Here is a 12,880-nt window from a genome sequence, read left to right on the forward strand (position 1 = left end):
TATGTGTCTCTACTATTATTTTACTAATCTATTGATAAAATGTTTTCCTTCTAAATTTTGTCTTATAAACAATGCTCCTTTCAACATCCTGTTTGCATTTTGTATATTTGTCTCCTTCTTAAATTTTTTATTTCTGAAATAATCTATGGATGTCTTACACTTACAAAATTTTAAACATTACAGATAAACTAAACTCCCCTTTGACTATTTCCCTTTCCCTAGTTTCTCCTCTAAATTTGCCATTGTTGGTAGTTGTGTTAATTTCATCCTTAATAAAAGGCGAACTTAGATGAGAATCAAATCAGTATTCAGATATTTTGGCTACCCAATGTGTTTTCTTATCAGTCAGATAAGTTACTATTTTGCTAATAATCTCAAAGAAGTAAAATGTATAATATTCTTAAAAAACAAATCTCCAGAACTCAGTCAAGTGAAATATAAACACTCATCAGTCCAATAAAAACAAATTACCCATAGCTAAAGATACCACCTCATCTTTTTTAAAAGTATTTATTTAAATTCCAGCTATTTAACATACAGTGTAATATTAGCTTCAGGTGTACAATTTAGTTGTTTACTACTTACATACAATACCCAGTGCTCATCACCAGTGCCCTCTTTAATCCCCATCACCCATTTAGCCCATCCCCCCTACCTCTCCTCTGGTGACCATCGGTTTATTCGCTATAGTTGAGAGTCTCTTTCTTGGTTTTTCCCGCTCCTTTTTTCCCTATGGTTGTTTGTTTTGTTTCTTAAATTCCACATATGAATGAAATCATATGGCATTTGTTTTTCTCTGACATTTCACTTAGCACACTACTCTCTAGCTCCAACAACATCATTGGAAATGGCAAGGTTTCATTATTTTTCCTGGATGAGTACTATTCTGTCTGTGGGGACCATTTGGAAAATATCTGAGAGTGGTCTCCAGCTGACAGCCAGTTAGGAAATAGGGACTTTAGTCTCGCAACACAAGGAACTGAAATCTGCCCTCAAGAATGAGGTTGGAGGGGCGCCTGGGTGGCTCAGTGGGTTAAGCCGCTGCCTTCGGCTCAGGTCATGATCTCGGAGTCCTGGGATCGAGCCCCGCATCGGGCTCTCTGCTCTCTCGGGGAGCCTGCTTCCTCCTCTCTCTCTGCCTGCCTCTCTGCCTGCTTGTGATCTCTCTGTCAAATAAAAAAAAAAAAAAAGAATGAGGTTGGAAGTAGATTTTTTCCAGATCCACTAAATGAGAACTCAGACCAGCTAACACCTTGATTAAGCTAAAGGGGCCAGGTGACTGAAATGGGGTATCCCGGATTGCTGAGGAGTCAGTCCTAGACTACAGCTAAGTAGTTCAATATTTTTTTTCAATGTTTTTTATAATAACTTTTGTTTTGTTTTGTTTCAGCTCTATCCTGAGAGGTGGACATTGGGTAGAAAGCCCCATACTTCACCAGAACCTGGATGGTGATGAGAAACTCGCAAAACAGTCTCCCAAGGTCTGACATATAGAGGCAAATGGGAGATAGTCTTATCTCTCTCCTTAATGGTCTCCCATTCTCTCATGTTTGGGGAGAATCATAAGACATTCTGCCGAGACTCAAATAAGCTATATTTCAAGCCTTTGCCTGCATGGGTACATGCAAGGTGGCCAAGTTGCCATGGTGGGGCTGTTCCCTACAACTCGACCCTCTGACCTTTCAGTATCCAGCTAAGCATTCTCAGGATTGTGGGCTACCCTGTGGGCTACTCTAATTAATTTTACAGGTAAGGGCTTGGACCAAATATGTTCTGTTGTCCTAAGCAACATAGTGACCACAACTACAACTTCCAATCTGGAGCCAAGTCAGCTAAATATGTCCCAGCTTCTATCAAGATCAACCTGGGAGAGCCACATTACTTTCTAAGGCAAAAATGGGTTGCTACTTATTAATTGATCAATTGTAGCATGAAATATTAGAAATTGCCCATGTATCGCCTATATCGGCCAGCAGGAAGTCCAGGGAAATACAATCGTCATTACCACTCATCTTAGTTTAGAATCATCAATAGTCTGAAAAACAAGAAAGCAGTCAGAATAGGTTAGAGAAAATCATATCAATATCTAGAATGATAGCCTTGTTCTGTCATCTCAGGCAGAGGCTCTTACTTTCTGAAGTCAGTAGTTGTTGGAAGGTTTATCACTTGTTGGTCAACAGTTAAGTTGAGATGATGGTGGTGGTTTGGGATTAACCGGCCACATGCGAGGCAAGGATAAGAGTGGAGACAGATTGCTAGTCCTTACTTCTACCCAGACCTTAAAGGATCTAAAGTGCTTTCTACCCAATAAGAGTTGTTCCTTTTCTTCTACAACTATGGTCTACGGCCATACCACCCTGAATGCGCCCGATCTCGTCTTCTACAACTATGAGTGCCCTCCTGTCAGCAGTCCATGCAACAATCACTTCATTCTTTTCCCAACCTTCCCCATGTCTTACCCCATATAGCATAACTGGTCCCTAGGTTCCTCTGCAATTTCTTTCTATACCTTGGAACATCCTAGAACCACTTCCACTCTCTGATGTGTATGCCACGCCAACATTACCCTAGGAGTCATCACCTCATATTTATGATCATTGTCATCAATATCCATAATTGCCAAATCTGGCAAGGACAGCCAGGAGACAAAAAAAGTACTAGGTTAAAGTTTTCCAATCCCCTGTTCTCCAGAGGTAAGTGTGGGAGGAAAAATGTAGAGTGAGAAGTTAATTTTGTGGATTGGGTTTCTTACAGCCAGCTCCACCTTTTCCCTCCTCTTGCTCATAATTAAACATTTCATTCATTCATTCATTCATTCATTCATTTTAAATTCAATTAGCCAACATAGAGTACATCATTAGTTTCAGGTGTATAGTCTGTACACATCGTATTTAAATGAAAGGTACCATTTTGGGGGAATTGCTACATTTAGAGCCCAAATTGACTATCTTAAGTGTGTGCTCCATGGAGAGTGGGGCTTGGTTGTCCAATTATCTTTTCCAATTTCTCTTTTAAGAGTCCATTCAGGGCACCTGGGTGGCTCAGTTGGTTAAGCGACTGCCTTCGGCTCAGGTCCCAGAGTCCCAGGATCGAGGCCCGCATCGGGCTCCCAGCTCCATGGGGGAGTCTGCTTCTCCCTCTGACCTTCTCCCCTCTCATGCTCCTTCTCTCTCTCCCTCTCTCTCTCAAATAAATAAATAAAATATTTTTAAAAGCCCATTCAATCTTTCAATGGCACTTGCTGCTTAGCTATGACACGGCCATGAAAGTTCCAATGAATATCCCAGGTTGCTGCCTACTGCTGCTTTTTTTGTTGTTGTTGTTGTTGTTGTAAGGTGGCACTATTGTCCAACTGGATATGTTTAGGGAATACAAGTGGATAACTACGTAACACTGCCCATCTAGAGCCCTTGAATAGTATGGCCACCCATCTGCTCTGTGGACAGGGATGGAAGTATTGGACGCTGAAAACGTGTCTATTATCATCAATACTCAGCAGTACCCTTGAGTGGAGGGTAGAGAGCCCATATGGTCTATTTTCCAGGACCAGCCTGTTTTGGTACCCCTTGTTATGTGTCCCAGAGTTCTCTCTGCTACTCAACTGCATAGCTGACAGCCTGGTCATATTTGCTGGGCTTTCTTGGCCTCATGAGCTGGAATCACTGTGTCTCATTTTTGGGCTCAGTCTTGAATTATAAATTCTCATGCCCTGTGTAGTGGTGTATTTAGGTGGATATGGTCCTTACCTGGGTCCTTATCTGATCATCTTGTGGCTTCCCTTAATGTTCATCTTTATAAGGTCCTTTACATCCACATGGTCACAAGCAGGATGTGGGTCTTGTGGAATCTGCTGCCATAACTCTTCATTCCCAGAGAGGCTAAAATTTGATCATCCAATTGTCCCACTGCCAGGCACCACACCACATTGCCAGTCCATTGGCTACTGCCCAGGAATCAGTGAAAATGTAACAAGGTGCATTTGGGGGACTATTTTCCAAGGGAAGCACAACAGTCTACAGCTCCCCCCATTAAGCAGAATTCTCTTTGCCATACACAGTTTTAAGCAGTTTTCTTTGAATCTGCACTGTGGCAGTGGTCCACTACATCCCATCTGCTTTTACCTTAGCTGATATGTGCATGAACCAGGCCCAGGAATACTCAGGAATGTTAAGTGTTCCAAAGCTCCCAAGAAGCCCAAAGTGCTGGTTCAGACACCGCTTCTGATATGGCTGTATCTACAGTGTGACAGGGACTCTTTTGAGCAATCTGATACGATGGGTTCAGCAAGATTCTCAACCTTGTGTGAGGTAAGGACTGCCTCCAATACCCGAACAAGCCTATCAGATGTTGTGCCTTATTTTGTTTGCTAGAGGTTTTAAGACCAACAGTTTTTCTTTAACAAGGTCAGGGCTTTTTCTTTGAGCATCAGCCCACATGGTTCCCAAGAGGCTTACTTGTGTGGTTAGCCCCAGTATCTTGTTGGGATGCTAATCTTCCAGCTCTAGTTCAGATATGGACTCATCTCATGAAAGGCAGTCTATATGCTGTCTTTAGCCCTTTCAGTCAGAATAATGCCATCAGTGTAATTGACCAGGACACCTCTGGTGATATTTCAGCCTTTTTTGAGGCCTAAGCCTATCCACTAGTGATAAATTATGGAGAATTTAGGATAGCCTGTGACAACATGATAAAATAAAGGTAAGTGGAACCTGGGAAAGCAAATTCGCTCTAATCTTCAGGAGGCAATGGGATGCTGAGAAGGCATTAGCAATGTCTACAATTGCAAAACAGATACCTTTGGTTTGCATTATGGATTCTGTAATTGTTAAATCTAGAATTGCACGTGCCAGTATATTATTCCCACATGGAGAGTGGTAGTCCATGGTGAGGTTCCAAATAACATTGGCTTTTTCCCCTGGTCACTGAGGGCTATTATGTGATACAGTTTCTTTAAACACTTCCGGCTCCATTAACTATTTGATCATTATAGTGACCTCTGACCTCTTCTACTTCCCTGATACCCTTCCCTGGTCTCCTGTACTGCTTCACAATAACTATGTGAATATACTGGAGAGGTCTTATAGGGTCTGGGTCGTGTGTCTGTGCTACTACCATTATTCTAATTGTGGCATTTCCCTATTGGAAACATCTCTATGATCAAGAGAATTGTTACCTGTAATTAACACATCTATTTCCAAAGTACATTCAGCAATATCAGTTACAACTACCCGAGTTGATACTGGGCCAGAGGAACCCACCTATAAAGTTATACTGTCCAACTGGAAAAATGATTTCTAAATCCAGCTCAAGTAATTTTTCTGACCATGACCAAGGGCATTTCCTGGTATCACAGTAACTTACATTCCAAGGTCTGTAAGGGCTTAAGAGGTTTGGCAAACTTGGTCACTGTCAAGTCCCCAACATACCTGGACTAATGCATATGGCCTTGGGTCCCTCTTCAGGATGGAGGCTAAAAATTTGCCTTTACCCCTTTCCTATTCTTTTTCTTTTCTTTCCTTCCCTTTCTTCTTTTCTTTTCTCTTCTCTTCTTTTTTTTTTTTTAAGAGAGAAAGTGTGTATGCCCATGCATGTGTGCAAGCACACAGGGCCAGGGGCAGAGGGAGAAGGAGAGAGAGACAATCTTAAGCAGGCTCCACACTCAGCACAGAGTCAAGCGGAACTCCAGCTCTCAACCCTGAGATCATGACCTGAGCTGATATCAAGAGCTGGGGCTTAACCAAATGAGCCACCCAGGCACCCCTCCTATTTCTTCTTAAAGGGGCAAGGTTTGGAAAGAGAGGCAGTACTGAAGATGTTGGATCGACACCAATACATACAACACACACCTCTGCAAGGGGACCTAAATCCTCTCGAACCTTCTCTTGTTTATCCACAGTAAATGCTAAAGCTGGTTGAGTATCTTTGCCTGTTACAGAAGATATACAAATGTATACATCAGGGGTATTCAAAACAACCACCCACCCACCAGAAAGTTTAAAAAACAAAAGGCATACAATATTAAGTTGCTAGGATGCGGAACAATTCCAACTATAATACAGAGCTGGTGGAATTACAGTAGGGGAACCACTTCAGAAAATGTCTGGCAATATCTACTATAGCTAAACATATGTGTAACCGATGACCCAGCAATGCCCCTCCTGGATATATATGTAACCAAGATGACACATATACACAGCAAAAGACTACAAACAAGAATGTTCATGGAGCACTATTCCTAGTAGCCCCAAGCTGAAAACAAGCCAAGACTGTCAAGAATGAGAATAAATAAACTTTACCGATTAATCTCATAAACAATATTTGGCAAAAGAAGTCAGACTCAAGGGGTAAAAGTGTACATACAATATGATAGCATTTATGTAAAGCTCAAAATCAGGCAAAACTATATTGTAAATCAGATGGAGACCTTTACAGGCGACAGGTGGGGACTTTGGGGATGCTACACGAGTACACAACTCTGGACAATCTATGAAAATGCATCCGGCTTTATTCTAATGATTTGGGCACTTTTTTGTATGTGACATTAAAAAACTGTACTTTTGGGGCGCCTGGGTGGCTCAGTGGGTTAAGCCGCTGCCTTCGGCTCAGGTCATGATCTCAGGGTCCTGGGATCGAGCCCCCCGCATCGGGCTCTCTGCTCAGCAGGGAGCCTGCTTCCTCCTCTCTCTCTCTGCCTGCCTCTCTGCCTGCTTGTGATCTCTCTCTGTCAAATAAATGAATTAAAAAAAAAAACTGTACTTTTAAACACTCAGCTTTTTTTTTTTTTTTAAATCGTAAAACAGGCACAGCAACACAACCACACCCAAGATCATAAATCGAAGCAAACACTCTCACCAGCACTAAAACCTCCCTCTACCTCTCTCTCCTGCCCCACTAAGCCTGGCCGCAGTTAGAGCCCAGGCATTCCTCCGCTCGTCAGACTCAAATCTCCACCCCCGCAGATCTTCCCGGCTATGCGGCGGCATCTCCGGCAGCCAGCTCCAGGCTAGGGCTGAGGGTTCTCCATCGCCGCCCTGCTCCGCCCTCCGAGGCTCCTAGGCGACACTACAAGTCCCAGAAGTCCCCGGGGCGGAAATAAACGTCCCGCTGAAGGCGAGTTGGGGTGACGGGTGCGCAGCGGCAACTGCGGGGTCGCAGCGATTTGTCTTAAGGGTGGAGGAGCACCCGGTTGTAGGCTGGCGCCCGGTGACGATTACTCGGGTCGAACGCTCTCTGGGGTCTTTCGTGTTCTGGACTACACTTTCCAGAGGCCTCCAGGGGTAACATCACTTCCTTCTAAGGTGGTCGGCGCCGTTATGCTGGAGCGAACTGCACAGCGCCCCGGCGGAGGAAGCGCGGCCCGTGGGTTCGCTCCGGTGGGGCGGGCCGGGATCCTGACGCCAGAGAAGCTGAAGGTGAGGCGCGTCTTAGCCCGGGCGGGGACCGAGAGCGGTCGGGTGCCGATCCTCCGGCCTTCACACGTTATTGTGTGAGTGTGTGACGTAATGTGCCTGTGGGACTGCATGATTATGTGTGACCTCACGAAGGCGTGGTAATAATGTCTCCCGCTGTGTGAGTGCTTGTGAAAGCTGTGAGACTGACTCCTGCTTTAATTATGTCGTTGACTTTTTAGGAGTCTGGCGCCTCCCAACTGTGTCTATCCGGGAGCCGAATGGGGTGAGGGGAGCAATGATAGAGAAATGGTCACCCTGAGGCCGGTTGTGGGTTTGAAGGTTTCTGGAAGCTTGTAGTTGTGGGGTCTCTGTGGCCGGCTGCGTTGCAGAAACCCAGATTGTACTATTGGTGGCTGGAGTTTTGACTGGAAAGAAGTCAAATTCCTTTTGAGGAAGGCCGACCACTCGGGAAGAAGGCAGACTCTTGTCCAAAGCCCAGCTCAGGTTTCTTCCTGGCCCAGAGATTTTGTTGGTTTTGCTATTTATTTTGGGTCCAGAGATTTTTAAAGGGGTTTAATCACTGAAGGGAGTGCAGTGGTCCGTGACATTTCTTTTGAAGATTTTATTTATTTATTTGACACATCGACCGAGCGAGAGAGCAAGCTCAAGCAGGGGGAATGGCAGGCAGAGAAGAAGCGGGCCCCCCGCTGAGCAAGGAGCCTGATGGGGGCTGGATCCCAGGAATCTGGGATCCTGACCTGACCCGAAGGCAGCTGCTTAACCGACTGAGCCACCCAGGTACACTGGTTTGTGATGTTTCTTGATCACATGCGGACTTGATGCCAGCTATAGGGTTGATCTTGGGTCCTTGGAGGCCGTGCAAGAAATTCTAGTTCCTTGGTGCTTGGAATTTCGGTGGGTTGTGCAAGAAGTTCTGGTTCCTTCGTACCCAGGAGTTGCACAAGAGTACTCCTTTTTTTCTGAAAAGGAGGGCAGAGTCAGTCTGGGCTCAAGGAAAGGTTTTATCCCTTTTCCTTATGCTTCTTTATCCCTTACCAGTTAATGGACTTGGCTTATACAGGTGACCAGAGACTAAGAGAAGAGCTGATGTTGGACAACTGAGTTTAATCCAAGGTAAATTGTTATTCTTTCTTTTGTCTCTGAAGTGTTTTCTGGTTTTTCACGATATGGGAATATTTGCTTGCTTTCTTTTGAAACTCCATTAACAAAGATCCTTTTAGTATTTTGGTCTTTGGGCCTGGCTATTCCAAAGAATAATAATGGAATGGACTCAAAGTCTGGCCCCAAAGAGGTTATTCCACTCCATTTTGCTCCTTCTAAGATTTTTGAATGATTTGAAGGAATGAAATACGTCTCTCAGAGAGAAATTTGAAAGCTTTCACTTTGAGTATTTTCAATTTTATTGTTTAAGAGATCATTCTCTAAGTATTTAACAGGTTCAAAAGAGTATACAGTGAATTCTCTTTCTCAGCAGCCCCCCCACCCCCACCCTCACAAGTTTTTCCTACTTAGAAGGCAACCAGTGTGCCTAGGTTCTTGAGTACTTCCAGGGGAATTCTGTACATCCATTAGTACATGAAGGACTTCATTTATCGCTGCACAGTATTAAATAATTCCATAATTTTAAGAATTAATCCTTATTAATGAACTTTCAGCTGGCTATGAGTCTTTCGCTGTTATAAACAATGGTGGGATAAATATCCTTGAATATATGTCATTTAGCCTATCAATGAGTTTGTTGGTAGAATGAATGCTAGTTTCTCAGGTGTTTATGTGTACTTTAAATTTTAATAGTTTTTGCTGTGTTGTCTCTTGCATTATCACTTTTCTAAACAATATTTTCTGATTTTATGTTTTATTCAGGGTATTTTGCTCGTTGTTGAAAAATTAAAGGAAATTGTTAATATGCTTTTATAGAGTTTTTCAAGCTATGCGGTTGTTACCTGATTTTTGTGTGTAGTAGAATCAATTTACTAAGCTCTGATCACTGTTTTCCTTAACTCTTCATTGTAAAAAATCCAAACATGTACAAAAATAGACAAAACAGTAATGAATGTCTATGCACCACTTTGCTCAGTTTCAGTAATAATTAACTCATGACCGGTCTTGTTTAATCTGTACGTCTATCTACCTAGGATTATTTTGAAGCACATACCAGAAGCTGTATTGTTCCATCCATAAATGTGTATATAAATGATAGTCTTTTAAAAACTTAATCAAATACCATTATTCTCCTTAAAAAAATAAGTAGTATTTCCTTAGATTTAGATTTCCCCACAAGGCAAATAACTTTATTTTTAATTTCAAGATTTCTTTGAATCTGGGCCCAAATAAGATCCATGTGATCCGTGTGTTGTGATTGGTTCATAAGTCTTTTAATAAAGTATTTTTAAAAATCTATGTTTCTTTTTTTTATCTATAGTTTCTTATTCTTACTTATTTGAGAGAGAGAGAGCGTGCATGTGGATGGGGGGAGGGGCAGAGGGAGACAGAGAATCAGAAGTGGACTCCCCATGGACCAGGATCCCAGGCTCAATCCCATGACCACCAGATCGTCACCGGAGCTGGAACCAAGCATCAGATGCCCAACCATTGAGCCACCCAGGTGCCCTCATTCTTTTTTTTTTTTTTTTTTTAAGATTTTCTTTATTTGACAGGGAGAGAGCACGTAAGCTGGGCGAGCAACAGAGGGAGAGAGAGAAGCAGGCTCTCTGCTGAGTGGGGAGCCCGATGTGGGGCTCCATCCCAGGACCCTGGCATCATGACCTGAGCCGAAGGCAGACACTTAACTGACTGAGCCACCCAGGCACCCCTGGGCACCCCTCATTCTTATTCTTTTTCTGTCTCTCCTTGGAACGTATTTGTTGAAGAAGCTGAGTGATTTGTCCAGTAAAGTTTCCCACAATATGTCATCATTAACAATTTTTTCTATATTTCTCTAGTTAGAGATTGGATGTAGAGGCTTGATCTGGTTCAGATGGGTTCTCTCCATTTCCACCCCCCGCCCTTTTTTTTGGGCACAATGACTACACTAATGCTAATGTATACTTCCATGAAGAGGAATATAGTGTCTTCTTGCCTCTTTTTGTGATATTTTCTATTATTATTTCATTAGAGATTGCTAAATAGTTATAGTCAAATTAATTATATTTTTATTCTTTAACTGGAATAATTATATATAGTGAAAATTTTCTGTATGAACTGATTGGTTACCTTGAGGTACAGATTTCTTAAGGGAGGCAGGACAGATTTTTTTTTCCTCCTAACTTAACAGTTTTTAAAATGAGGAAGTAATGAACCATAATGAAATGATGGTTTGCTAGCATTCTTTCCTGGGTACCAGTGATTGTTATTTTTTACTATCATTATAAAAGTATGGATTTTTATGTACTTACATGTTTTAGTCTATTGCAGTTGTTTTATTTATGTATACTTAAATTAGTATTGTGCCATATTTACCATTTGGAGCCTATTCAGGTTGGCTCTTAGGTTCTTTTGACTTGATCTTAGTCTTTGCTTTCTTGGTTTTCAGTAGATCTTCTCAGTCAGGAGTTGATAAAATTTCTGCAAAGGGTGATATAGTTAGTGTTTTAGGTTTATGGGACACATGTTCTCAGTTGCAACTACTCAAGATTGTTGTAGAGTGAAAGCAGCCATATATAATACATAAACAAAAGGACGCGGCTAAGTTCCAATAAAACTGTATTTCTAAAATCAGACAAGTGGTATACCAAATAGGAGCAGAGTTTAAAAGGTGAAATTCAATATCTGATTTAGTGAATGCTAAGAAAAGTGATTTCATTTTGGGTGCCTGGATGGGTCAGTCAATTGACCGACTGCCTTGGGCTAAGGTCATGACCCTGGAGTCCTGGGACTGGAGCCCTGTGTCAGGTCCCAGCTCAGTGGGGAGTCTGCTTCTTCCTCTGACCCTCCCACCTGTTATGCTCTCTCTCTTTAACTCTGTCTCTCAAATAAATAAAATCTTTAAAAAAAAGAAATGATTTCATTTTTAGAGAGTAGGTGCCAGCTGCAATTTTTAAGCAAACGCTGCCCACATACATACCTTCACAACACACACTTAATGGAAATCAAATTTCCTATAATACCCATGAAAGAGAAATGCTGTTACTTTGTTTCCAAGCAGTTGTCAGATTTCTAATAATATTTCTAATCAGAACCTCACCTTTTTTTTTTTTAATTTTATTTTTTATAAACATATATTTTTATCCCCAGGGGTACAGGTCTGTGAATCGCCAGGTTTACACACTTCACAGCACTCACCATAGCACATACCCTCCCCAATGTCCATAACCCCACCCTCCCAACCCCCTACCCCCCATCAACCCTCAGTTTGTTTTGTGAGATTAAGAGTCCCTTATGGTTTGTCTCCCTCCCAATCCCATCTTGTTTCATTTACTCTTCTCCTACCCCCTCAACCCCCCATGTTGCATCTCCTCTCCCTCATATCAGGGAGATCATATGATAGTTGTCTTTCTCCGATTGACTTATTTCGCTAAGCATGATACCCTCTAGTTCCATCCACGTCGTCGCAAATGGCAAGATTTCATTTCTTTTGATGGCTGCTTAGTATTCCATTGTGTATATATACCACATCTTCTTTATCCATTCGTCTGTTGATGGACATCTAGGTTCTTTCCACAGTTTGGCTATTGTAGACATTGCTGCTATAAACATTTGGGTGCACGTGCCCCTTCGGATCACCACATTTGTATCTTTAGGATAAATACTCAGTAGTGCAATTGCTGGGTCATAGGGTAGTTCTATTTTCAACATTTTGAGGAACCTCCATGCTGTTTTCCAGAGTGGTTGCACCAGCTTGCATTCCCACCAACAGTGTAGGAGGGTTCCCCTTTCTCCGCATCCTCGCCAGCATCTGTCATTTCTTGACTTGTTAATTTTAGCCATTCTGACTGGTGTGAGGTGATATCTCATGATGGTTTTGATTTGTATTTCCCTGATGCCGAGTGAGAACCTCACCTTTTATGTGGAAAGGGCTTTTATAGACTTGATAAGTTATTCAGGATAAATAGATGGATAGATGGAATTTACTGGAGTTACATTTGAGAGAAAAAGAAAAACAGAAGACTCACATTAATATGTGTTATTTTATTCTTATGCATTTCTACCCTCTGTTTCTGAACTCATTGGCTGAATAATGCCCCAAATAGGACTTTTCCCATGGCAGGGATCCAGAGTACTTGAATTGTATTGAATTAAATTTAATTGAAATAAGTTGTAAAGAAAGCCAAAAATCAAGCATTATTACCGTGTTCTAGGTTCTTATTCATTTCCTGATTCAAGCCTCCTTCATATTAATGGAAACAGCATTTCAAGACTATATTCTACGTACTAGGACTTTCATTGCTACTGGGTTGATCATTGTTTCTGTGGCTTTACAAAGCTAGTATATGTGTATCTTTTAAAAGATTAAAAAATAAATGTCACAA

At 42.0% G+C, this 12,880-nt stretch overlaps 1 protein-coding gene and 1 long non-coding RNA gene across 2 annotated transcripts in view; one reads left to right on the forward strand and one right to left on the reverse strand.

The window, feature by feature from the left end:
- Positions 1-1,203: 1,203 nt before the first annotated feature.
- Positions 1,204-7,111, reverse strand: LOC125088475 (uncharacterized). The gene is made up of 4 exons (XR_007123711.1): positions 6,875-7,111; positions 5,847-5,926; positions 3,747-3,878; positions 1,204-2,035 (listed from the first exon to the last, which is right to left on the reverse strand). It is a non-coding gene; the product is annotated as an uncharacterized LOC125088475 (long non-coding RNA).
- Positions 7,112-7,118: 7 nt separating this feature from the next.
- Positions 7,119-12,880, forward strand: part of LOC125088381 (zinc finger protein 345-like) — a 32,501-nt gene continuing 26,739 nt past the window's right edge. The window contains exon 1 of the mRNA XM_047709422.1: positions 7,119-7,412. Coding sequence (XP_047565378.1) covers positions 7,314-7,412 — 99 coding nt within the window. The 5' untranslated portion in view covers positions 7,119-7,313. The remainder of the gene's footprint in view (positions 7,413-12,880) is intronic.

Source organism: Lutra lutra, chromosome 17 (assembly GCF_902655055.1).
Source record: "Lutra lutra chromosome 17, mLutLut1.2, whole genome shotgun sequence".
NCBI lineage: Eukaryota > Metazoa > Chordata > Mammalia > Carnivora > Mustelidae > Lutra > Lutra lutra.